This window comes from Leishmania infantum, chromosome 29 (assembly GCF_000002875.2).
Source record: "Leishmania infantum JPCM5 genome chromosome 29".
In the NCBI taxonomy this organism is placed as follows: domain Eukaryota; phylum Euglenozoa; class Kinetoplastea; order Trypanosomatida; family Trypanosomatidae; genus Leishmania; species Leishmania infantum.
In genome coordinates, this window is record NC_009413.2 from 245,262 (window position 1) to 270,406 (window position 25,145).

At 61.5% G+C, this 25,145-nt stretch overlaps 9 protein-coding genes across 9 annotated transcripts; all 9 read right to left on the bottom strand.

The window, feature by feature from the left end:
- Nucleotides 1-152: 152 nt before the first annotated feature.
- LINJ_29_0680 (putative phosphate transporter) lies at nt 153-2,282 on the bottom strand (the record flags this gene model as incomplete). Its single annotated transcript, XM_001466550.1, has 1 exon — nt 153-2,282. One exon carries the CDS (start codon nt 2,280-2,282, stop codon nt 153-155), a length of 2,130 nt encoding a protein of 709 aa, XP_001466587.1.
- Nucleotides 2,283-4,144: 1,862 nt separating this feature from the next.
- LINJ_29_0690 (putative flagellar radial spoke protein-like) lies at nt 4,145-6,253 on the bottom strand (the record flags this gene model as incomplete). The annotated part of the gene is made up of 1 exon (XM_001466551.1): nt 4,145-6,253. The coding sequence occupies one exon, from the start codon at nt 6,251-6,253 to the stop codon at nt 4,145-4,147; it is 2,109 nt and encodes a 702-aa protein (XP_001466588.1).
- A 742-nt stretch (nt 6,254-6,995) lies between these two features.
- Nucleotides 6,996-7,412, bottom strand: LINJ_29_0700 (conserved hypothetical protein; the record flags this gene model as incomplete). The annotated part of the gene is made up of 1 exon (XM_001466552.1): nt 6,996-7,412. One exon carries the CDS (start codon nt 7,410-7,412, stop codon nt 6,996-6,998), a length of 417 nt encoding a protein of 138 aa, XP_001466589.1.
- A 716-nt stretch (nt 7,413-8,128) lies between these two features.
- Nucleotides 8,129-10,453, bottom strand: LINJ_29_0710 (putative RNA-binding protein; the record flags this gene model as incomplete). The annotated part of the gene is made up of 1 exon (XM_001466553.2): nt 8,129-10,453. The coding sequence occupies one exon, from the start codon at nt 10,451-10,453 to the stop codon at nt 8,129-8,131; it is 2,325 nt and encodes a 774-aa protein (XP_001466590.2).
- A 665-nt stretch (nt 10,454-11,118) lies between these two features.
- Nucleotides 11,119-11,955, bottom strand: LINJ_29_0720 (conserved hypothetical protein; the record flags this gene model as incomplete). The annotated part of the gene is made up of 1 exon (XM_001466554.1): nt 11,119-11,955. One exon carries the CDS (start codon nt 11,953-11,955, stop codon nt 11,119-11,121), a length of 837 nt encoding a protein of 278 aa, XP_001466591.1.
- Nucleotides 11,956-13,451: 1,496 nt separating this feature from the next.
- On the bottom strand, nt 13,452-15,590 carry LINJ_29_0730 (conserved hypothetical protein; the record flags this gene model as incomplete). The annotated part of the gene is made up of 1 exon (XM_001466555.1): nt 13,452-15,590. One exon carries the CDS (start codon nt 15,588-15,590, stop codon nt 13,452-13,454), a length of 2,139 nt encoding a protein of 712 aa, XP_001466592.1.
- Nucleotides 15,591-16,603: 1,013 nt separating this feature from the next.
- On the bottom strand, nt 16,604-19,171 carry LINJ_29_0740 (conserved hypothetical protein; the record flags this gene model as incomplete). The annotated part of the gene is made up of 1 exon (XM_001466556.1): nt 16,604-19,171. One exon carries the CDS (start codon nt 19,169-19,171, stop codon nt 16,604-16,606), a length of 2,568 nt encoding a protein of 855 aa, XP_001466593.1.
- A 1,225-nt stretch (nt 19,172-20,396) lies between these two features.
- Nucleotides 20,397-21,227, bottom strand: LINJ_29_0750 (conserved hypothetical protein; the record flags this gene model as incomplete). The annotated part of the gene is made up of 1 exon (XM_001466557.1): nt 20,397-21,227. One exon carries the CDS (start codon nt 21,225-21,227, stop codon nt 20,397-20,399), a length of 831 nt encoding a protein of 276 aa, XP_001466594.1.
- A 2,198-nt stretch (nt 21,228-23,425) lies between these two features.
- Nucleotides 23,426-24,106, bottom strand: LINJ_29_0760 (conserved hypothetical protein; the record flags this gene model as incomplete). Its single annotated transcript, XM_001466558.1, has 1 exon — nt 23,426-24,106. The coding sequence occupies one exon, from the start codon at nt 24,104-24,106 to the stop codon at nt 23,426-23,428; it is 681 nt and encodes a 226-aa protein (XP_001466595.1).
- Between the last annotated feature and the right edge of the window lie 1,039 nt (nt 24,107-25,145).

Here is a 25,145-nt window from a genome sequence, read left to right on the forward strand (position 1 = left end):
CATTAGAAAAACGAAGGGCATCAGCAACGGTGCGCGGCGGCCGCGAGCATGACACGTGCTTTGCCGCCCCCGCCACCGCCACGCATCGCCTGTATGCATGGCACACGCGCATGCCGTGCATGCGTGAGGCGCATCCACGCCGTTGCTCTCACTTACGTGCAGAGCAGCGACGACACCACCCACATCGACACGCCCGTTGTCAGGGCGCTGATGAGAAGGGTCACGACCCACCCCGTCACGACCTTCGTAACGATGCCCCACGACACACCGCCCAGCTTGGCGTCCAGCACACCGCAGCCAATCGCGGCGCCGACCTGCGCCTGCGAGAGTGAGACGGGAATGCCGATGCCCGTCAGCACCATCGTAACGAGGGTGCCGCCGATCTGGATGCACCATCCTCGCGCCGGCGTCACGGTTACCAGCTCCATCCCTACCGTCTTCATGAGACTCGCGCCGAGGCCGAACATGCCGATCGCAATGCCCATCATTGCCGGCAGCATCGACCACTGTGAGCTGAGTCCAGGTTCCTGCAACTCGTGGTTCGTGAAGGCATCGTAAAGTATGATGAAGGCCGAGGTGGCATTGGCGCCAGCCACCGCGCCGTGGACAAAACTGGATATGCTTCCCGCCACCACCTGCAGGCCAGTGAAGAGGTACTCGGCGCGCGGGTTGAAGGGCTTGATGAGGATACCTCCAAAGCGAATGGGCTGCATTGGGTGGTCCATGGCCCAGTCCTCCTCGCCAAACTCGTCCTCGCTGTGCACCAACGCGGGGGAGTACGGAATCGGCACTAGCCCCCGTTCCCCCCTGCAAGTCGCTGATACCGGCTTCGTGCTCTCCGTGCTGCCGTACGTCGTCGCACCCGCCGACTGCACCTGCTGTGCTTTGTGGCGTTCGCGATCAGACGAGGCAACGTGGCATCCGGAAAGGTGATGTGCATCGTTGGCGCCACGCTGGATAAGCGCCGCGGCTGTGGCAAATGACTCGGTGTGCGTCTGTAATGTGGGCGAGTGCCCGCGGGTGTGCACGGGTGCCAGACGTACCATGCCACCCTGTCGTACAAAGGAGCTGTCCGAGGCGGAGATGGAGGAGAGTACAAGCGAGGCGTTCTGGTGCAGCGGAGTCGGCGTGGGGGTGCGGGAGTGCGTCGGGCAGCCGTAAGTGGAGCTGCTCTTAGAGCTCCCGTGATCTGCAGCGCCGTCGTTGCGACGGTCAAGCGAGAGAGAGTCAAGCGTGCACGCAGGAGCAGGGTTATCTGGCAGCGAGGGCGGCGGGAGCGCCACAGCTGCCGGCACGGCCACCGGAGCCGTGTCCGTCGCACCAGCAGGCGGCTGGTGCTGGTAGTGAGGTCGCGGGGGCTGCCTTCCTGCCGAGACGGGCGCCGTCGCACTCACGTCGCCTCTTGGCTTGAAGAAAGACAGGTCTTTCAGGTCATCCAGCGCCAAGCTGTCTTCCATGTTCACCAGCTCCGTGCGCAGCGCCTCGCTCTCCCACACAAATGACCGCGCGCTCATCGCGGCCGCCGCCACCTGCGGGAACACCCACACCTTCGCCACCCAGCAGAAGAGGAGTATGAGAGCAAGCAGGATGACGTACTGTACGTGAAGCGGGACGTTCTGAGCAAGCGTCTGCGACATGATCGGCGGCTGCTCGAGGACAATGAAGAAGAAGTCCACCAGCAGGGATGCGAGCAGGCAGTGCGGCAGGACGGCCAGGGCGAGCTCAAAGGAACGACCCTTCACCTTGAAGATGTCGCGCCGCATGAGGTAAAACAGAAGCGCTGTCACGCCGCCCGCAGCTATCGGTGCCGCGAGCCATGAGATCACCACCGCGACCACCCCGCTCGGTTTGACGTACGTAAGCCCACCCGTGGCGAAGAGCGCAAAGCCGAGAATAGACCCGACAACTGTGTGCGTGATGGACACCGGCAGACCGAACACCGCCGACAAGTACAGCCACAGCGCCGCGGCGAAGCTGGCACACGTCATGCCGATCACCACAACATCCTTGTTTTGCGAAAACAGCACCGGGTCAACGATGCCGCTACGGATGGTATTGCTCACATGACCGCCCATGAAGGCAGCGCCCAGTAGCTCGAACACGGTGCAGTAGATGATCGCCTGCTTCATGTTGAGAGAGCCGCTGCCCACCACCATCGCAAAGTTGGCGGAAAGGTCGTTCGCGCCTATGCCGACGCCGCACAGGAAGGAGAGTAGCGTGCACATGCACACCAGCGGGAGTGTGGTGTTCACATCCAGCTTGCAAGTGGAAAGGGTTCCCATGAAGCCTGCCCGCAGCAAGTGCGGCGAAGGACAGAAACCACGAGATGATACAGTCAAAGGCGGTGTGAGAGAGGCGCGCAAAGACACCGACACGAGAATCGATCCGAATTCCGTGACTTCACCAAAGCCCAGAAAACAAATTTATCTAATAGACAGATAGATAGGCGTGTGTATGTACGTGTTGATACCGACTAAGAAGGAATGCCAGGCAAGGCCGATGAATTTTCAAATGCGGGTTGTGTGTGCGTGTGCGTGTGCGTGCGGCGTGGTCGATGCTACACAGGAAAAATGGTTGATGCGTCCAGGGTTGTGCGTCTGTGCGCGTGTCCGTCTGAGTGTGCTTGGATTGCTGGGAGGGGGGTGCTCGGCTTGCGACACATGCACGAGCGGAGAGAGTCAGAAACGACGCCGTGGAGGAGGAGGAGGAGGGGAAGGAGGGGCGCACCGCCACGAGTCCGCTACAACTCAAATGTGCAACATTCAATGCGGCACGGGGGAAAAGCGGGAAGAACGGATAGCACAACGCCGATAGGACACGGTGGAAGGACACGAAAGCAGAGGCCGATGTGAGTGGCGTCCCTTCTTGCGCGTACGTGAGAAGAGCGGGCGCGCGGGTGCGTGTCTGCGGGCGGGTATGGCGCAGAAAGCCATGGCACACAACCAAGGCGAAGGAAAGGAAGGAATAGCCGGCAGGAAGCAAGAGAAATGAGGGGGGAGAAGGATTAGCTGGGGTCGAGACACAGGTGGAGTGGCGTGATGAACAAGTGAACTCTGAGAGTCAGCTAGCGCCAGGTGCGCGCCTTCCATTCCAACTGCTTGAGTCTTGCCTTGTGTGTTTGCGTGCACACCTAACCATACATTGGCGCAAGGCACTTGATGAGTATGTGCCTTTCGCGACAGTGTTGCAATCCTGTGCTCACTGAGTCGCTGTAGGTGCTGGCAACTGATGTGGTCGTTTGGCCGCCGGGGCGTTCTGCCTCGCTCAACCGCGAAAGCAGGCATGTGGGATGCAGCCCACTGTTCCCTTCCTATGTCGCGCTGTTCTCCCTTTCACAGTATCGATCACCACATCATCATGAGCGCGCGCACCGCAGCGAAGAAAAGAAGTAGCAAGGAAAGAGGCATGAGACACACACGCACACGCACGCACTGCAGTCCACTCACTGATCCCTCGTTGCATCGCAACGGTGATCGTGCGGAGAGTGAGGAGGGAGGAATATCCATGAGCTCTTACGCTCAAAGTACTCGCGCGCGCGTGTGCGTGTGCTTGTGCGTGTGCGTGTGCGTGTGCGTGTGCGCAGCGGTGCATGAATCAACGCAAAGAGAAGTCGTGCGGCAGCAACAGGCGGTTGTGTGTCGGTTGATGAGATACGGAGAGGCGGGCGGGCGTCCGTAGCCATGCCTAGCTTTTGCCTTCTCATCCACCATTTGGTCCGCACGACCCACGACCCACGTCATCCCCGTCATGGGATGCCGAGCAGCGGCCCTTCCTGGCTGAATCTTTTCCTTCTCTTCCCTATGTACATACTAAGCTCGAGCACACAAGCATAAAAAAAGAAACGAATTTACATGTTGCCGCCAACCCCCGCCTCTGCCGCTGCCTCCGCCGGCATGTGCTGGCATGCGCTGGCCCTGCCCCACCCGCTCCCTTCGGCGCATGCGAGTTGCACGTGGAAGACGGGGGTGGAAGGGTAGCACATGTGTGCACACGTGCCAAGCAAGAGAGAAACGGAGAAAGTCGAGCGACAAGAGGCTTGAGAGCGCGCACCGAGGAGAGCACGCTGGTCTGCCCTGTCTCCAAACATCTGCCGCGCCTCCTCGCCCAGCGTGGAAGCACCTCATCGCCGTCAAAGCCGCCCTCACTACACGTCATCTTCCTCCTCATCCTCCCCCTCAGCTTCCGGGCGCGGGGGAGGCGGTGCGTAACGCAGCTCTTCATCTATGGTGCAGTCCCGCTGACCGTCGAATTCACCAGGCGCCTCGACGTACTCGCGGAAGCACGGGGGAGGGAGGGGTGGGGCATAGTAGGCGCCCTGCATGTCCTTGAGACCCGTGCCATAGTACATCATCTGGTAAGAGGCCCCAGGACGTCCGGCAGTCGTCACCGCGTAGGTGGCCGCGCCGGGCCAGCGGAGGGACTTTGCCACATACACAGCTGTCAGGCTCCCCTCCCCTTCGTAGGCCTTGCGAAAGGTCCAGGGAGCGAGGTGGGAGCGGCTGTGGCCGGGGTAGGAGAGTGGCGCGTCGAGGCTAATGTCAGACAGGAAAGGCGCGATCATCTCGGGCGCCGGTGGCGGTGACGCCTCAGAAGCGTTCGCGCCGTCACCCTGCCCGTCGTCGCCTTCATCATCAGCCGGTTCTTCCTCCTCCTCTACCGGCGCCGTCGTGACGCGGCCGCAGTTCAGCACCGACGGGGCAATGTGCGACCACCCCTTCGCCTGCATCAGCTCCCCCTTTGTGTATCCCTTGTACCACGCCTGCACAGCCGCGATGGCCTCCGCGTCCTCCTCGTCCGGCGCTTCTTGCGGCAGCAGCGGCGGCAGCACGGCGTAGGCCGGCACTGCCGTCGGCGGTGGTCGAGCCGAGGTCTCTTCTTCATCCTCCTCCGCGTCAGGCACTGCACCCTCGGTGGTGAACGTCTGCACTGGTGCGATGCGGCACGCGCTCGTGATGCGCGCAATCTGAGCGCGCAGGTAGTGCTTCTCGCACCCCATGAAGCGTGGATGTCCGTGCACGGGGGCGTCGAGGTTACCAGTGAAGCGGCAGCGCAAGGCGCGGGCAACTGTAATGTGGTGTGGGCTGACGTCCGGCAGGCGGGTCCAAGTCGTGGGGTCCGCGCTAGTCGAAGCATAGTAGCACATGGCGTTGAGGCCCGTACCGGCTTCCTCCGCCGGCGCGGAAGGACGTGGCCAGCGGCGTGCAAGACGGCCCCCCGCCAGGGTACAGAGCACGTCAGCGATCTGCGAAACGGGAGCGTGTTCCTCTTCCTCTTCCATGTCGTCCTCCGCATCGCCTTCGCCGGTTATGCCAGCGTTCTCCTGCATGCGATCCTCATCCACCTGGCATTCCGCGACGTAGTAGTCGTACGCGCTTCCCGTGACCACGCCCCAGAAGCGCACGGTGGACAGCGGCTCAGATCGGATCAGCTGGCGTAGGCCAACAAGCAGGCGATACGCATCCACCCGCGGCAAACCAAGCCCAACCATGTTGAAGTACTGCTGCTCCGTCACGACATCGCTAAGGGCACCGGGGTGATCTGCGAGGTCGACTTGCGGCTGGCCATCCGCCCCGGCGTCGGCGGATGCGTCCTCTTCTTCTTGTTCGTCTTCGGCGTCGGCGCGGCGTGGGCGGCGTGGCGGCCGCGGCGGTGCCAAGGCAGTGTTCGTGTTGGCAGCCCAGCGCGTGTTCGTGAAGGAGTCAACAGGGGCCGCAGCGCGAGCGGTGGGCCGCGGATCGGCATACATATTGCCTTTCATGGGGGGCACAGCGCTGCCGGACAGGAGTTGGTTGGAAGCCGCCCCGAGAGCGTCCATCGCGTCGGCGGGCCGCTCGCGGATCACCTGCGCAAGCGCTTGAGTCATGTGGCCCCAGAGCGCCGACTGGCGAATTTGATGCTCGTCTATGCCCGCCATGGCTCTGTGCACAGCAGGCAGACAGGCAGAACTCAGCTGTTGACTCCGTGTCCGCACTAGTGACTGCACGCCCAGTATGAGAAAGACGTAAAAGCGAAAAGGGGAGGTAGCAGCTCCTGTGGTGACGGCAAGTCGCCGCCGCTGTTCAGTGGGAACGTAGCGAGACGCGGTAAGGACTGAAGCAGATGTGTATGTGAATGTATGGGTGCGTACGTGAGTAGCATCCGCGTTACCAGTCTGCAGCGGCGTCGATAGGCGGCACAGGCGTTTGCGTGGAGTCCCTACTGGCGGTGTTTTTTCGCAGTGAGAGAAGAAGAAGCGAAGGGGGGAGCACGACATCGAAGCAAAACACACAGGCGCAGCGGTGCGGCAAGCATGAGGCGAGAGGGTCGCGGAAAGAGTGGAAGAGAGAGACCCACGTGAAGCAAGGAGCCACAGCACAGCACGTGCGCAGCCAGGGCTCGAGGGGGTGCGCCGCACGAGCGGCGCGTGCACGTGAAACAAAGGAAACGCCGTGTTTCTACTTTGCGTCTGTCAAGTCGCTCAAGCTGGCTCGCGGCGGTCCCACATCCCTACCGCCACCGCGGCTGCAGCAATGGTGGCCACGTGGCCGCTCGGCGGAGGCCGTCTCCGTTGCACAGCCTCTCCCCTGGCTCCTCTACACACATGTATGCCTATATGCACATTGGGCTTCGTGATCCGCTTGTGCCTGTCATCCCGACACCCAGTATGTGAGCGCACAAACGCCAGCGCGCAACTGCAGAGCTGCCCTTGTATGGCGCAGAGGCAAGGAGAGCAGAGGAGAGGAAGACCCACGCCACACCTGCACCTTGTTGACTCGTGTGTGCGTGTGTGTATGTGTGTGTGTGTGTGTGTGTTTTAGACAGCGCGCTGACGCCAGCCACAGCAGCAACAAGCATACGGCTTCAGTGCCTTCACTCTTTCTCATACGTATTCTCTGCTCACTCGCAGACGCGCACGCACGGGTCCAGGAGCGGTGCGACGCTCTCTGAGCTCTCGCGCTTCCACCCCCTCCCTCCCCCGCGGATCCTCCGTCTCTCCATTCACCGGTGGCCACCCATCAAGTCGACTTGGGATCGCGCAGCACGTCAAACTCGCGCACCGGATGCAGTGGCTTTTCCAAGTTCCGCACCGGCGACTTCCAGGCGCGGTCCCTATCTAAAATCATAAAGTTCTGCGACTGTCCCTCCGTAATGGGGTTGACGCGTGCCTCGTATTGCATCTCCGACTCGTATCCTAGTAGCGTGTGCACGAAGCTGTCGTGGCCCATCAAGTAGTAGAGGCTGCAGGTGGCGAAAAGACCCAAGCCAAAGATGCGCACCGGTGCCCAGAAGAACGCCTGCACGCCGATCTTGTTCCGATCTGCGCGGCTGTCGTTAAAGCGGACCTGCATAATGCCACGCCAGCTGCGGGTGCGTCGAATAATCGGCTTGCGAGGCAGCTCCCTCTGCCGGGAAAAGACGGAGTAGCCAGTCATCGACCTGCTCGTGCTGTCTACGCGTACGTGCCTTGTTCGCGGTGTGCTGCTGCGCTCTCCGCGCCCCCTTCCTTTGTCAAGGTGACGTTTCCTGAAGAGCGGCGGGGGTCTGCTTGTACTTTCAATCTCTGCCCCTGCGCCGCCGGCTCACAGAGGAGTGTGTGTGTGTGTGTGTGTGTGTGTGTGTGTGTGTGTACGTGAGCGAGGGGGCTCGAGTTAAGGACGGAAGAGGTGAACACACGAAAAGCGAAGTGGAGACAAGCGGAAACAACAAAACGCTTATAAAGTCGATGATTTCGCAGGGAAGGCGCTGCCGCGGAGGCAGAGGGAGCAACGACCAGGTGGCATCACACGTTCGCTGGCCTTGCACAAGCGCGCACGCGTGCGCGCAGCACCGCCTTTATCACCACCATCACCACCGCGACGGAGGTGGGTGTGCAGGGGAACAAGGAGGAGAGAGGATGCATGTCTGCCACACACATACACACAGGCGGGCACAGACAGAATGATATGGGTCACCGCGTGTAGCTGCGGCAATACCGGGACACGGCGCCACGCGGCCCCATGCAGCCCCACGCTCACTGTGTACTTTGTGGGGAAAGTCTGTTCCTTGGCATTGCAGTTATGCCATAGATTACTCGCTGCAGTAGTGGATTAGTTACCGCTGCCTTCGCGGTGGTACGGGGCAGAAGGGGGCAGAGGCGCTGTTGCAGCACTCACCGCTTCTTCGCCTTCTTATGGTTGCCCTTGCCAAATCGCCCCTTGTCAGCAGCGATCTTTCTCACCGTCCTCTTGCACGAGGCGTGAGACGAGACGCCGGCACCTGCAACCGCGACGGTATCCGCATCGAAGAAGTGCTCCTCGTCGTCATCGTCGTCGCTGTCATTGGCAGCCACCGCGGCTGTGAGTGGCTTGCCCCTTGATTCCGGAGCCTCGGTGCGCTGGCGCTTCGCTGCCGCTGCCGGCTCACGTGCCGGCGCCTTGGCATCCACACGCTCGCGCTTGCCGTTCTTCTGGCTCGAGGCGTTCTTGGCGCGTCCCGTGAGCGCGTCCTCGATGTCGCTGCTGTCATCATCATCGTCGACGTTCGGGTCGGCGCCCATCTCGGCCGCGACCGAAGTGCCCTTAAAGTACTTCCTCTTGTCCTTCACGCCGTAGCGTTCCATGTAAGCATCCTCGTCATAGTCCTCCTCAGCCTCCTCCGGAGGCAACTCAGCCACAAGAGGCGCACTTGCCGTCTCGCCGCGATCCACGCGAAGGACGCAGCCGCGCAGACGAGAGCCGTGATAGCGCTCCTGCGCATATGCAGCGTAGGCTGGCAGCGCAAACTCGATGTGGGCAATACCAGTGGATAGGTGCGTCTCGGGGTGCACAAGGATCTCGCACTTGCGGATTGCCCCGCACGGTGCGAAGTGCTGCCGCAGCGTCGCCTCCGTCACATCCTCGCCGACGTTCCCCACATAGATATCTTTGGGGCCGTCGTCGAGGAGGTTGTACTTCTCCGTCCGCCCCGTGACGTTACTGCCGGTGCCGGTGGCAGAAGCTGACACGTTTTCGGCGCGTGAGCAACGACGGGCCGCGGCAGAGGCCACCTTGGACGGCTCTAAGCCGAGCGGCATGACGGTGAGCTCCTCCTCGTCATCAGCCTCTGCAGCCGCAGACCCGCTGGCCGCGGGCGAGGCAACCGCGGTGCTTTTCCCAGCAAGGCCGCCAGCCGCGCGTGGCGTCCTGGTGGCACCGTGTGAGTAGGGCAGCGAACCGGGCGCCGCTGCCTTCGTGGCGCTGATACGCCGCCCAAGAAGGTGAAAGCCGTCGAGGAAGGTAATGGCCGGCGTCACCTCTGCCTCCGTCGCGAAGGTCAGGAAGGCTTTACGGTTCTGCGAGGTCATTTTAATCGCCTCCAGCTTCTTCTCCAGCTGCGGGGCAACGTCGCGCAGTACCTCGCGGATAATCTCTGGCTGTGTCACCTTGGCCAAGTCTGTGAGCAGCACCTGTCGCGTGAAGCTGTCCTTTCCCAGGTCCTTCATCCCGCCAATGTCCTTCGTCCTTTCCAAATCCTTCGGCTTCGGCTCCTCGACGCGGAGGGTGCGGCCGAGGAACTTGCGACCATTCAGCACCCGCACGGCGGTGGAGACGCTGTTGGGGGACTGAAGCACGAGGAAGCCAAATCCCTGCCCAGGCTTCTTAATGAGACGCAGTGGCTTGCCAACCTTCCACGCCGACGCGAACTGTAGCACCTCCTCCTCCAGCGTGGGCTTCCCAGGCTCGGCGGCGTACGTGTACGGCAGGCCATCGACGAAGACCTTAGTGTTGAGCTTCTTTGGAAGCTCCGTGCCGTTGGCAGTTACGGTGGTGATGACGCGTGTGCGGGGGCCACTCTTAGCTGTGTTCGAATCGAAGCCCGCCTCCTCGTTGCTATCGTGCTCTTCCTCGCCATGGTGAGAGGCACTGCTGTCATGCCCACCGCGGTGAGGGGAATACGGGGAGCCGCCGCGCCCGCGGCCGCGGCCGCGAGACGAGAAGGCACAGGCGGACGACGCAGAGACGCCACCGCCGAAGCCGCCGCGATCGCGACGAAGCCCGCCTTCGCCGCCGCGTCCTCGAGCACCGCCACTCTCGTTAAATCGTCCGTGGCCGACACGATCCACTCCGCGGCCGCGGCCGCGCTGCTGTTTCTGCGACCCAGGTGGGATGAAGCCGCCGCTCTCACCCTCGCTCGCTGCCGCCGGTCCGCGACGCGCGCTCACCGCAACCGGTGGGGCGTCGTCGCCGCCGTCGTCGTGCGTGCTGCGTCTGCCTTGCTGCTCTTGCCGCTTCTGTGCCCGCTGGAGCGAAGCAAGACGGGCAGACGGGGTCGTCGGTTCAGCGGGCTCACCGCCGCGAGATACAACTGGGAAGGCGGGCACTACAGAGCGCTTCACTCGCGCAGGGGCGGATTTGTGAGCTGTCGCTGCAGCGCCGCCGCGCCCATGGTTGCTGCCACCAGCATGGCGGCCGCCACCGCGGCTTTGAAAGCTGCCCCGGCCTCTTCCAGGCAGCATGTTCGGTTTGGCGTCTGCTGATGAGCTGAGTTCTTTGGTATGCGACAGTGCAGAGAGGAGTAAGAGAGAGTGAAAGGCTGACGGGTGGGAGGATGGCCTGCGAAACTACCCGAGTGCAGGCAACGGAATAAACAGCAGAGGCGCATTCTGGACGAGGTGGCGGGACGCGCTTCACCGGGGGGGGGGTGCCGGAGAGCACCGCACTCACCGCGTTACAGCGGCCGGAATATCGTCGCGAGTGCATCGCCGTTGGCGCCACCACTTTTCGCTCTCTCCGCGGGGCTGTCCCACCAACGAAGAGAACGCGTCCGCCCCAGATACGCACACAGACGTGGCTGCATGTCGGCTTCGACGCAGGCGCGCCTGCTGTTGGGCGAAGCATGCGAATGGACTGCTTGAGGTCCTCTTTTCGATGTTGTTTTTCGCTCTGTTGGGACCGCGCACAGAAAGGAGGAGAAGAGGTGTCCCTGCGGCCGCTTCTGTGGATGACGAATCGGAGAGAGGCTTCAACACGAGAGTGACGGAGCGGAGAGCAGCGCGCACACGCGAACGCATGCGCCAACAGTGCGACAGAGAGAGAGAGAAAGAGAGAAGCGAGAGCTCTCTTGTTTCAAGATCTTTGGTAGCCCATGCGTCTTTCGGGCAGCCACTCAAGCACTCTCCGCCTACCAGTAGCCGGCCTCATGCCAGGCACGGAAATTGGAGATGTCGACGTGTAGTGGGCTCGTGGTCTCCTGATGTGCCCACGGCTCGTCAGCTATCGTGTCGAGCATCAGTTTTGTGACCCGCTCCACCGCCAGGCGGCCGCCGCGTCTCTCGTACACGGTCAACTGCGGTGCCGCGTCAAAGGCCTCGCACAGTCGCTCAGCCAAGCGCCAAACCATCGCGTATGCGATGTAGTTCTTCTGCATCTGTGTCTGCAAGAAGGGCCTGCTAATCGCTTTCACAGCCTCGTCGTCGTGCGCCACGCCGCTCGCCTCTGCGTAGAACTTCTCCCACGCACTCTTAAACTCAGCCGTGCACGGCGTCTTCAGCGACGGAAAGTCCTTCACCACGCGGGTCCACCAGTACTCTTCCAGCAAGCCCTCTTCCGACATGTTCTTCAGCAACACCATCACATCCTTGCCGATGTGAGGCGGCAGCGGCTCCACCTTGTGTCTTGTAGAGCCGCGCAGTGACTGGTAGTGCTCCTTCTCTAGTGGGCTGAAGCCCTCCACCCGGAAGATGTTGGAGGTGTCGTAGGCGATGCAGGACTGGTTACCGGTGAGACTCGCGGCTGCGCTGGTGGCCTTGTTGACCGGGTAACGCATGTTGTCGACGCGCGGGATCATGTCACCCTGCGCATACGGCTGCGTGCGACCCGTCACACCCGAGCCCCAGTACTCGATGAAGCGCTGCTGCACCGTCAGACAGCCAAAGCCGTAGAGGCCCGTGCAGACCCCACTGCAGCAGCTGCCGCCGCGGGTGCGCAGAGTGCTAGAGGCACTCGCTCGAAGCAACATGCTGGGAGAAAGAAAGGTGGCGAGAGGTTCACACGCAGGGAGAGGATGTGTCTATACTCTGTGTGTGTGTGTGTGTGTGTGGCTCGGCGCACCGGTGGCTGGAGGAGAGGAGGGGCGGTGCGTGAGCCGATAAGGCGCCCTGTATTTCTCACGCACACACACGTGCAGGCGATGGGGGGGGGGGGGTTGCTACTATTACTACGGCTACTATGGACTACAGCCACTGCTGCGGCTAGTTGTGTGGATGGGGTTTCCAATGTATACGAATACGAAGGGGCAGAGACGAAAGAAGAGGGCGTTAGGCAGACCGAGCGCGTACGAGTGCGCGATGGTGACCGATGCCGATGCGTTGGGAGCCGAGACAGTAAGCAGAAAGGTGATGGCTCCAGTACCTGATCCGTCTCGCTCCGTGCTGTGCTAATTAGAGATGTGCGCTTGCTTTAGAATCTGCAGCGGTCACCGTTGGTGAGCAGCAGTAACATTGGTGAGTTGAAGCGTGGGAGGTGGCACAAAGGGTAGAGCCATGACAGCGGAGAGAAAGTCGATCACCGACCTCTGCAAGAGGAGAGGCGCATGCTCGCGCGCGCACACGCCAGTGTGCGAGGGGCATACCTGCAGCGAGGCAAGGAAAACACGCTCTCTAGCGAAACGCGTGAGAGCACGCCTCTTGTGCGTGCTTCGCTTGCGATGCGTAGCACAACGGATATGCGCGCTGTCCCGACATCCACTCTCGTCGTGCCCCCTCTCTTCCTCGTCTTCGCCACCAGATGGGATTCAAGAACTGGCACATCGAAGGGTCCGTCGAGTGCTCCTCCTGTGTCTGAAGCGGGTGTGAGCATTTAGTGAGTAACGATGCGCAGAGAAGGCCGTCGGGTCTCCGCGGCTGCGTGTGTCAGCCACCTCTCCCTCACACTCACCGACAGCGGAGCAGTGCGGCAGGGCAAGCACAGAAGAAGGCCACAACGGCCGGCGGCGCGACCAGCACGGCTCACCACGAAGCGGAAAGGGGGAAGCAAAGTGCGTTGCGGAGCAGATCTGCTGTACATATCAGCGCAGACTTACCACGAGTAACACACTCACGCGCACAGCGCGGCCCTCTTTCGTCGGCTGTGCGCGTGTCGATCTGCGTCGGTGCAGAAAAGGCACAGGTGAGCAACTTGTGATCGAAGAGGGGACCGAAAAGAGAGATCGTCAACGGAGGAGAGCGTGCCGAGTCCGTCGGAGGTACGAAGCCCTCCTTCCCAACACACATACAGGCACAGACAGAGACAGACAGGCCGCACCCCTACGCCCCCGAAAACCGCATCTGCTTTCTCCGCTGCTTCATCGTCATCGGAAACACGAAGACTCGAATACATATCAAGACTTTACAAAGAGAACGCAAGCGAGAGAAGAACGGCGAGAACAGCCGCCAATGGCTTCTTTTCAAGAGGCGACTCGCCCCCCCCCCGCGCCGCCTCTCACTCCCTCAACCCTATTCCTTCGCTCGCGTCGCCCTAGTGCTTGCGGCTTCCCACACACTGCGAAGCAGCGGAGGCGGCGGCGCCGGCGTCGTTCATCCCCTCGACGGCGGCAGCAATGCGATTCACTCGCGCCTCCACCTCAGCGATTTTGAAGGTGGCGTCTGTCGGCAGCACAACGGAGGCGGCAGCGCCAGTGGAGAGAACGGGAGCGGCAGCCGTCGACGGGATCGACTCACCTGGGCCGTTCTTCTTTAGCTTGTTGCTGCTGGCGCGTGCAGGCAGAGGCGCGGCGGCTACCGCGGGCGGCTCGGACGCGGTGAAAGGCGCGCCGCGCACCACATTGGGGTTGAACTCCATCACATCCTCTAGTCGAAGTCCGTAGGCGCGCTCGACGCGAGCGCACTGCTGCGACGTCAGCGCCGCAGCTCTGCCCTCCGCATCCGCCTGCGCCACGGCCTCTTGCAGCACACACCGTTCGCTAAGTTCCTGCGCAGCGATGGCCAGTAGCGGCTCTTGCCAGTCCGTTAAGAATTGCAGTGTACGCTCGGCCTTGCAGGCCTCGTAGAGGCGCCGCTGCGCATCCACCACGGCTTGCAGCGCCTCTGAGTGGAAGACCGAGAGCGGTGGCAAGTAAATGGAGGAAACGTTTTCTATAGCGACACAGATTTCGCGGTGGACAACAGGGCGGTACAGCCCGTCTGCCGCTGCTGCCGCTGTCGCCGAGGTCGGCTGTGCCGGCAGCTGCTCTTCCGTCACCGGTGCCAGTAGTACGCCCCACAGCCACTTGTGCGTAGCAACTGAGCGGGTGATGTACTCGGCAATGGCCGCTGCCTCCGGCACCGTGAAGACCGCGCGCAGCGTCACATCCTTCTCCACCTCCACCTCCACATTCTGCATCACTGTCTGCGAGATGAGGGGGATGTTCTGCTTCGCTGCCTCAAGGGCTGCTAGCGCCTTCTGCGAGGTAGTCTTCTGCTGCTTCTCAGTGATCTCGTCGAGTTGCGCAGGATCTGGCACCTTGATGGTGACAGGCTGATAGCGGCATACCGTGTCGATCGTGCGTGTCACCGTCAGGCAGGTTTGCGTGCACAAGACCTGCTGAAGAGCGTCCGACACTCGCTGCTCCAACGGCACGTGACCAGCGGCGTCCGTCGATTCTACCAGATGCCCGTCCACCATGTCGAGAACGAAGAGGCTGTCGAGCAGCACACACTGTGTCTGCTCCACCGTGAAGCCTTGATAGTGCGCGAAGACGAGTACGTCCTCCACCCATTCTAAAATGATGCTATTTCGGAGATCCGTGTCGGGCATGTGCATGAACATGTGCGCGCTCTTCTTCTCTATGGTTGTCGTGGCTGCCGAAGCACCGCCCGGCTCGGTCACACGCTGGTTCCTGAGGAGGTTCGGGTAGCTGGACCGCGAGAGCAGTGCGTCTGCAAGCTGAGTTGGTAGATCGCACGCTCCGCTGCCGCTCTTGGTCGACCCGTCTTCGTCGCAGCCCGCACCATCCCCGTCGTCGCCCTTCAACTGCAACGTGACGGGTGCGGGCCAACCGAGCGCGCGGCACAGGCCGATGCGAAGAAGGAGTATCGCAGACGCGTCGCAGCAAGGCGCGCGCGCAGCAGCGGCACCGAGAAACGGTGCCACGGCCGCCTCGTTGTCTTTCGCGGACGGCCCGGCCAACGAGGCGGCGGGGGCCGAGGAGACCCCATTGTTCTCCTTTACGCTCAAACGACGCAAAGCCCTTGCCGAGGAGGCCCTGCTGCTTGTCCGACTCGCCCCGGACGTACTTCGATGCAACGCCACCTCAACGGGATGGTCGGCAGCGCTGACACCCTCTCGCTCGGCGCCCGTCACATCCAGCGTAGCAGATGGATTTCGTCTCCGTCGCCCACGCTTTTCTGTCTGCGGCAGTTCTTGCAAGAGGATTGCTGTGAGGCGCTCCGTCGCCTCACGCTCCTTCTCCAGTCGGCACCGCACGACACACTCGGCGAGGCCATCACCGTACAGGCTTGTCGCCGCGGTTGAGGATACCACAGACTTGAGCATGGGGCCATACGCAGAGGCGGTGCACTGCCGCAGAGCCGAGACGTAGGCAAGGGAATAAAAAGAGGCATCTGCTGGAGAGGCCCCCGTGATGAGGGCAAATGCAGTCGCGAGCGAGGATGTCATCTTGCGACGACCTTTGACGTGATGAGGAGACCGGGGGTAAGGCGGTGCGGAAACAACCGAAGAAAACGTCGACGGCTGCGGACGTCCCCGTGAGCCTCGTGTGCCACTGAGGAAGCAGCAAGGCGAATGCGGCGAGTACGTCGCACGCACGCCGCACAAAGACACAGGGGCGGGCAGGGGAGGGGTGGAGAAAGTGCGGAGATGCGCGCGCGCAGGGAGAGGACAGAAGATGAGAGGAGAGCAGGAAGCAAGCATGTACGAAGAGGTGCTGCACAGGGAGAGAAAAATACTGAAAAGAGGTTCCATCAGCGCAGCCGCGTGATCCGGGAGTGTGTCTGTGCATCTGGGGCCCTTTCCACACCATGGCGTGTGGAAGGGCGTGGGGGGGGGGGGGGGGCGAAGGGGGCTGAAGAGCGCGAGCGCGTGTCAGCGTGCCGTAGAGATGTTGGTACTGTCTTCCCCGATGCATCTCAGTGGAGACAGCCGAGCACTGCGCAAGTAGCCACCCATACACGCACAGGAATGGATGCATGAGCCTCTGCATCCCACTTTTTGGTTGTCGCTTCGATGCGCACGAGAGAGAGCGCGGGCGCACATTCCGGGTGATGCGGGTCCGACACACTTGCCCGCACTTCTGCGATGTGTTCGCTGGTGGGGACGAGTAAAAGGAGTGAAGGGAGGTGAGGTGAGGTGAGGTGAGATGAGGGCGACGACAAGAGGCACACGCACACAGACAGACAGAGAGCAGGCAAGGAACAGATGCGCGGGCAGAACAACACGGGAATCAGAGAAAGGAAGAGAGATGTATGATCACACGCGGATGCACGCCTACCCACACGCGAAGCGTGCAGGGCCCTGCGGCGTCACTGCGCTCACCTTCACCGACTCTTACTCCAGCCATCCAATTAGAGAGCGGAGGGTAGGGGTTGGGGATCGCGTCCACTCGTTGGTGGCGGGCGTAGAAAGGCAAGCACGCTGGGTGCAGATCCCCTGCAGTGATGTCCAGAGAGCTCTCAGTCACTCAGAGAGGCCGAAGATGCGATGTGGCTCGGGGCCTCCGAGGAGTCGGCGAGCGCCGGACATTCAGCGTCAGCGTCTCCGGCGACGTGAGCGATCGTCGGGGCAGTCAGCGGCACATACGCCGCCGGCTTCATGGAGGCAAGTGCGGTTGTGGACATGGCAGCCACCTCTACAGCTGCCGCCTCCTGCAGCGTCGTGTCACCTGGGTACATAATCTTCTCGAGCGCGGCGGGGTCGAAGCTCAAGCCGCACGATGCTGCCTCAAGTTGCACGCGAATGGCCTCACTGAAGAGAGGAGCGTGGCCCTTGAAGTAAACAAAGCTGCGGTACAGGGCGGCGACGGCCCGCTTCAGGTAGCCCTCCTGCTGTGCCTCCGCTTCCGCCTCCGCCTGCACCTCCTCCGCCGACGCCAGCACCTCCTGGAAGAGGTTAGGAAGGAAGTCCAGATTGGTCTCGGACCCCTGCAGCTCACGAAGTCCCTGCAGCAGCTGCCAGCGCCGTTGGCTGCTCGACATGCTCGACATGAGTGGGTACAGCTGCTGTAGTTGGTGGAGAACTGTTTGGCAGAGAATGTGCTCCCGGGTGCTGATGTTGAGGCCGCGCTCCGCGCACACCTGCACAATGTGCCGCTTGACGGTGGCAAGTGTGACGAGAGAGTTGCAGGCGAAGATGGCACGGCTGCCCTTGTCGCCGTCCTGGTCGTCCTCGATGTCGACCGTCAGCACCGAGCCCGAGAAACGGCTTGTGAAGACGAAGCGCTGCTGCTCCTCTGCGAGGTGCAGAGCGTCCACGATGCCGGGCACAAGCTGCCCCAGCCACATTCGAGCATCTTGCACCTGGAAGGTCCCCAGCACGATCAAGCGCGACATAGACTGCACCACGTCGCCTGACAGCACCGACTTATCTACACTCGGCACGCGCTCGTACAAGGGAAGAGCGCAGAGAGGAACGTACTTGACCTGAGCTGTTCGTGGAGCCTGCGCGCTGTAGACGGTGGCGCGGAGGGTGTCGGCCACGCCTTCGTCCCCCCACATGTGCACCTCCAGGCGCTTGCTGCCTCTCTGCACAGGTGTGACAGTGGCGATTGTGGTAGACGACCCTACCGCCGCGGTGGCGCTCTGCGTGGACGGAGACGTCGACGCGGCCCCGCCGCCCACCACCCGCGTCTTCACCGCGGTGTTGTCAGTGGACACAAAGGTCAGCGCTGCGTTGCACTGGATCAGCATGCCTTCCAGCGAGGCATCGGCGGACACTACCAGCGATAGCATCGGCATCGCTTCCACTGGTGTGAGGGTGACGGACATTTTAAAGCCGGCGCTCACCGTCAGCACCGGCGCCTCCTCCGCCTTCCGCAGCACTGGGACTTCACTCAGCTCTCTGGTGCGCTGCGCGACGAGTGCCCGCAGCTGCGCGATCTCGCCCTGCGTATCCTGCTGCTTTGCGATGAGCGCTGCCTGCTTCGCCGCCGCCTCGGCCGCGGCTGCCTGGGTATCCCCCCTGGGTTCATCAGTATCCAAAGTAAAAGCGACCACCTGCCCACTGAACGTGTGCACGAGGACGTCTGGCTGCGCTGCTGTATGTGTGATGATGCCGCCAGCGACGCTCATCACCCGCTCCTCGACACTTCCTGCCCACACCAGGGTTAGCTGCACGGCGTCTATGCCGGTGATGCTCATAGAACGGCTCAGGTGCACGACCATGACGCACACGGTGCCGTCGTCGTACCCGACAAGGAGTTCATCCTGCCCATCCGCATTCACATCCGCAAAACCGAGGCTGGTGATGGTGCCCCGGGGGCCGTCCGGCATGTGGGCGCCTACCTTGTGCACGCTTCCGTTGTCCGCCACGGCCATGACGCCGATGGAGCCCGACTGCGTTCCGTAGAACAGCAGCCGCTGAACACTGTGGTAGACCACGGTGGTGAGGGCAGCCTCGCAGCTGACCTCCTCCACGAGTTTGTTCGCCTGCACCAACCGCAGCACGCGATCGTTGCATGCCAGGCAGCTCACGTAGTCGCCCAGCTGACGCTCGCCGTCGCGCATCACGGCGCTGGGGACTATGTACACGCACATGTCGTTCACGCGATCGGGAGCCAAGAAGAACCCGAGCTCCTTTCTCTCACTCATCGTGGTGACCATGAAGTCGCCCGCTAAGAATATGAAGGGCGTTTCGATGGCCAGCGAGTGCACCCTCTCTGTGACATTGGTGTCCACGGTAAAGAAGGGCTTACCCTTGCGCGAGTACGCGTGCAGGACGCTGCCCTGGATGTAGAAGAGTTGGTCCGAGAAGAGCGTGGCAGCAGTGATGGCCTTCTTCTCCTTTTCCGCGCCGCTCTCGCCCGTCTGCGCAACGGTCTCCGGCGTCTCGAAGGCAACCACCGGCTCCAGCCGCTTGCCAACAGAGAAGACCTTGAAGAGGCCCGTGCTGTCTCCCACGGCAACGCGCTGCTTCGACTTCTTGCTCACCGGGTAGACGAGAAGGCACCCATGCGCGGCGGAGGCAGTTTCGGTGATGGCCTTGCGCTTGAAGGACAGCGTCGGAGGTGCTATTCCGGATTTCATCGTGTGTTGTCTAAAACGCACCCTCCCTCTCTGTGCCTTTGGCTGTTGTGGTTCGTGCCTTCTTCCTTGTCGATGAAAACGAAAACGTGCGCGCACAGGTGCCTCGCGGTGCTGTCCTGCTGCAATGCCCCAGTGATGGTGCTGCCTCCCGATACACTCTTCACTGCTGCACTTGCGCACCCACACTCAGACGTAGCGGGGGAAGGGGGAGGGGGCTGCTTGCACACAAATGCCAGCTAGTGTGCGTGTGCGTGTACGTTTATAAGCGCTAGAGCAACATAAAGTGGAGAGCCATTGCAAACTCGCCTCTGCTAGCCGTGCCGATAGCAGCGTGTGCGAGTGGGTGAGTATGAGGCCGAAGATCACGGGCCCGATACCGCCATGCCACGCCAACGAACGCGGTGAAGGAGAGGGGCGCAACAAACGCGTTGCACGAGTGGTGAAGGGAAGAGACACGAGCAGAGAGGGGGGAGACAGCGAGAAAAGTGGGCGCCATAACCAGGAAGGGTACACGTGCATGCGACTCACAGGCACCCTTCGTGATCACACAATTCGAAAGCGGCCTATTCCCCACCCTTTTTGCAGCACTCACGGGGAGAGGAGCCGCTGCGGGTGGCATGGCCGCCACCACTGCGGCAGAAGGCGGAGGCCACAAGAAAAGAAAGCACAAGTCGACTCGATTCCTACGCGGTCCGGTCTGCCTGCCTTTCGCGCGCTTTTTCGTTTTCTCGTTTCCATCCACTCACCGGCCAGACAAAAACCGAGGTGGGAGTGGTGTCAAGCCCCGCCCTCCCTCCCTCCAGCCCGTCCGCTCGATGTGCTCTACGGCGCGGCGCCACATCGACAACAAGAACGACGCGAAGATCGAGTAAAACGCGACAACAAGCAAAGACAATCTGTGATGGGTGCGACAAATCACCTGGAGGAGAACGATAGTGGCGGCACGCAGGTGCGAGCGCGTGAGGAACGGAGGAGTGCGAAACAGCCTCCGAGGGACGGGAGAGGGCGGAGCGAAGAGATGGCGGCCGTGGTGACCGACCAACGAGATGAACCATCAAGGAGAGCACACGCGCGTACAGCACCACTGCCAGAGTGTTGCATTCCTCTTGACCTCTGCCTCCCCCCCCCGCCTACCCCCTCTATCTCGCTCTTCCTCTCTCATTGAAAAAGAGCGCACCTGTGGGGGCGGCCGAGTGCGCATCATCACCCCCCCCTCCCCCTAACCCTACCTGTGCGGCTCAGGTGCCGTGTGCACGACCGGCTCCTTCCCAAACTCCTGCACGAGGCTGCTGCTGAACTTGAGGCCGCGCTGCTTCAGCCACTTGCCCACCGTCTCCGTCTCACTACCAAAGAAGTTCTGGTGAGCGTAGTTGCCCTCGGCACCGGAGGTGGCCACGAAATGGCGGCCGACAGAGGTCAGCACATCCTTCGGAACCACCTCGTTCTCCCGCACTTGACTCAACGCCACGAGCCCCACAATGCGGCCGACGTTGTCGACATTCAAGGAACCATGCGTGTAGCTCCCAATGAGAAGACGCTCGGACATATGCGGTGCAGGTACGAGTGGGGCGATGCTGCGCACTCGCATGTTTTCACCGAGCACTGCGATGGCCACGCGCAGCTCCTCTGCCATGACGTCGCTCAGATGCTTGACAGCCTCCTCCGGGTTTGCGAGAACAGCGCCGTTCGTGGCGTCCATGAGTTTGCACAGCTGGTCACGTGCCTGCACGCATACCTTCTGGAAGTGCTCATTGCGGGCCGCAAAGTCCGTCTCGCTACATATTGTTACGATGGCCGCTCCGCTTGCTGGGGTCGATCCCACACAGCTCACAACAAAGCCGTGCTCCGTCACGCGATCGCCCTTCTTCATCGCCCGGGCGGCGCCGCGCTTGCGCAGCACTTGCATAGCCGCGTCCATGTCCCCGTCGGTTTCCTTGAGAGCTGCGCTGCAGTCCGATATGGGGGCCTCGGTGCGGTACCGAAGGGTCTTGACGAGTTCCATGAACGCCTTCTTGTCCGCTGGCGCAGCAAAGCAGACGAGAGAGCGGTGCGGCATGGCGGAGCGTGCAAAAGGATATACGCGCTGGGGTTGTGTGTAAAGGAGAAGCGGAGAAACGTACACGATGATTCGCGTCAAGCGCTCTGGGGAGGGAGGGCACTTCTCTGTGCGTGCGTGTTTGTGCGCGAGGCTGTGCGTTGTCGAGAATGCCCAGCCGTACTGTGAGGAGGAAGAGTAGGGCAAACACCTTTAGAGCACACAAACAAAGAAGTGAAAGAGGAGAGAGGAGACGAGGCCGCTTCAGTGGATCTACTCCATCCTACGCCACGCCACATGGTACACGAACACACCGTTCGCGTCGTCGTACAAATCACACGAAACACCGCAGCGGTGCGACCAGCACCGTCTTCGTGCATCAGCGCCTCGCCACAATTGCGGGTCGCACAACACGACGCACATGTCAGTGTCGGTGGTGCTTTACGTCTTCTGTCCATGCCGGAGTTCATGCGCGGTGATTTTTCCACCTCACGTCGGTGCGATGGGGTGAGTGAGCAAGAGAGAGGAGTACAAGACGCCGTAGGAAGAGGGGTGGAGCAACAGCAACAGCAGCGGGAGTTGAAGTACCGGCCCAGAAAAACAGGGAGAACGCACACAGACACACACACGCACATGGCCACCACTCCCTGGGAAATCTCAGTCTCTCCTGCACTATGACGCCTCTGCGATGACAAACGATGCAGAGAAGGCATCCTGCGCAATTCGATAGCTCACCATGCCCCGCAGCAGCTCTGCTATCAGATTCAGGGCCGCATGAGACGATTCGCCGCCGCCTGTGCACTCGCGGTTGAGAGGGGAAGGAGTGTTACATGTGAGAGGGCAGTGACGTGTAAGCCTGGATGAGCACCACTCCTGTCTCTCCCCCCCGCCTGCCCATCAAGCAGCGCCTCGAGCTCTGGGGGCAGGTGGCACACGAATGGCAGCTGCGAATCCGCCGAGCGTGTTTGACGGGCAAGAGGGAACGGGGTTAGCTACCCAAGGGTATAGAGGCCTACCATTCCACAGCCCACGGATTCTCAGCACTGTTGCCGCGGGCTTGTCGTCGCTTTCACCTCCGGCAATGCAACCACCAATACGGTCACGTGCCCAGGTATGCGAAGTAGAGGGGCACGCCTTCGCGTCGCAGATGGCATACGAGTACTTCATCCTTGGAGGCAACGAAAGACACAGGAAGTTCCTCAGCGGAGCGGTACAAGGACAGCTCTACCAAGGTCCCTGAGGCTCACTATCGCTCGCGCGTACAAAGACTCGCATGGGGCAGACGAGAGCAGGTAAAAGGCGGAGAATCGATGCTGCAGCACCGGCACGCAAAACCCGAGGGAGAAACAAAAACGAGATGCGGCGAGTTCGACCTACAGGTGACGAATCACCAACAGAACAAAGACAGGGAGGAGAAATGGTGAGGGCCTGCACTTGCGCGATGAGTCCAAGCCACCTCGATAGGCAGCAGCACACGCGTCTACAAAGCAAGTGAGAGCGCAAAAGCTCAGAAACGGCGAGTGGCGAAGCACATACACGTCCAGGGAAAGGGTACGCTTGAGGAGGGGATGGCAGTATCCTTACCCCTTTCTCCACCCGTCATCCCGCTTTCTCAGCCCTATCGCTTTTGCCCTGTATAGCGCTTGCAGAGTGAGAAAAACAAAACAAGAGGGGGCGAGGCGACAAGCGCACACGCGCGCATACATATGCACATGCCTGTGCATGCCAACGTACATTCCAGCATAACGAAGGCGGGGCCGCGCAGGCGCAGACGAAACAAGCCCGCACACGCACACACGCACGCCAGCAACCGCACCACAGCAGCGAATAGCGCAAGGGGCAGGGGGGCAGCGAGTGAGAGAACGAGAGCGAAGAGAAGCGCAGCGCAAAACACGAAAAAGTTTGAGGAGGCTGGATGGGCGACACGAGTGCGTGACATCACACGAACCACTGCCTCACACACACACACACAACTCCCATCCCCCTCTTCTTTCTACAAATCACCTTTGTATTGTCTCTGCCTTGCTGCTTCGCTGTCTGACTACCGATGCGTGGGCGCATGGGCTTGGCAATGCCACTCGCTCGTTGACTGCCTCCAAAGGCGCCAGCTTCGCAGCAGTGCCCAGCGACGTGCGGAGCACACGATACATGCGAGCTCATGAGTGCCTGATACAAGAGAATGAGTGGGAAGAGGAAGCGAAAGAAAGCGGCAGAGGACACTACGACTGAGGCCTCTCTTTGGGGTTGTACTTGGCTATAAGAAAGGCTCGCTCCGCCTCCAACGGCGCGTAAACCTCCTCCTGCAGCAAAACGGACCACGACCCCGTCGGACAACCAGCTGAAAGCCATTCCTCGTACGACGCCGTTGGCCGCACCGACGGCACTGAGCCAGTTCGCTCGTCGTCTTCGCCGGGTGAGGTGGACGAGTTCAGCCAGTAGTTCACCGTGTCCTTCTTTCTCCGTAAGTTTTGGGCGTACTGCGTCTGCAAGCGTGAGTAGGATTCTCTGCTGGAAGACGAGGACTCACCTGCTTCTGAGTGGATGCCCAAAGGGGAACTGACAGCACTGGCCGCATCCGCACCAGTCCAAGGCGTTGCCTTTCTGACGCCGGTAGCTGATTTGGTATGAGATGCGCTCTTCCCGGTCCTGGGCCCACCGCGGTGCCGCTCGTCCATGATTGAGGACGGCGGCACGGTGTACCGGTGCAGCTGACGCGCAACATCGTGCCGCGTCATTCCGAGCAGTTGTGCCTTGCGGCGCTGCGTCTCTTTCAGCAGCCGTGTGTTCAGCCGGCGGTCCTGCACGTTGAAGTTAAGGGGATTGTGGACAAAGGTGTTTGTGTTGTTGTGCCTGCGACTGCCTGAAGGTGCGCCCTCAGGCAACGAAGTCCGCGCCAGCATCGAGAAAAGCTCTCCGGAAAGACAGATTCCATCTTGTTGAAGGAACAGGCGAGGTGGGCAGATAACGTGCACCCGCCCAAGACGAGTTCGGCAGCCATGAAGAGGCGCCGGTGCAGAGGAAGAGGGAGTGTAGGGGGTAGAGGAGAGAGCAGAGGTAAGAAATACGAACAGAGGAACACATCCGCACGCACACACACACACAGCAGCCCGTTTGTGGTGAGAGCATCGGCAACCCAGCGCCCTTGGGTGGCTTGCCAAGTGATCGTTTAGCTTTTCAGCATGTCCATTCTCTGCCATGCAAACGTGAGCTCAACCCCGCTCGACCCTCCCCCCACGGCCTGCCACAGTGCCCCCATCGCGTGGTGCGAAGAGGCCCTAGACACACGCGTTACAGCCATGCGCCGACTCGGTCACCGGCGAGTACGGCCCCCGCCGCATGCTCTACCCACTCCGGCTTCGCAGGCCGACCCGCCGCCGCTCCCATCATGCCGGGCGTCATTTGGTGCATCCCCCTCGGGGTGGCGCAGGCTCCCCACGCCAGCAGTGGGCAGTGCGAGGGTCGGGTGAGATACGCTCGAGTCACGTTGGCACGTTGCCTATCATGCGGATGGCATACAATATATTCAATGTCGCGAGTTGCCTCGACGCCGCGCCATGCAGGGCCTGACCGCCGACATCAGCAGCGATACATCGCTCTGACCTCCCTACGTCATCGAAAGATAGCCAAATGTGTGAGAGAAACAAAACAAAACGGCTCCGGAAAGGGTGGCGAAGAGGCGGGGCGAGCGGAGTCGTGCTTGCACGACTGGTGAGACGCGCCTGCGCAGGCACCGCTCTCGAAGCGACTTGCGAGCTCGAGAGTCTACTCACCACAGCTGGTTAGACGCCAGCGGTTAAGGGGGAGAAAGTGAGAGGGAGGCCGGAAGCACAGGGCCACCGGTGAAGCCCCTTGCATCACGGCACCTTCGTCATTCGAGGGAAAACGGTGTGGCATTGCCGACCGCTTCTTCAACAGAGAATGAGGGCGAGACAGCGGCTG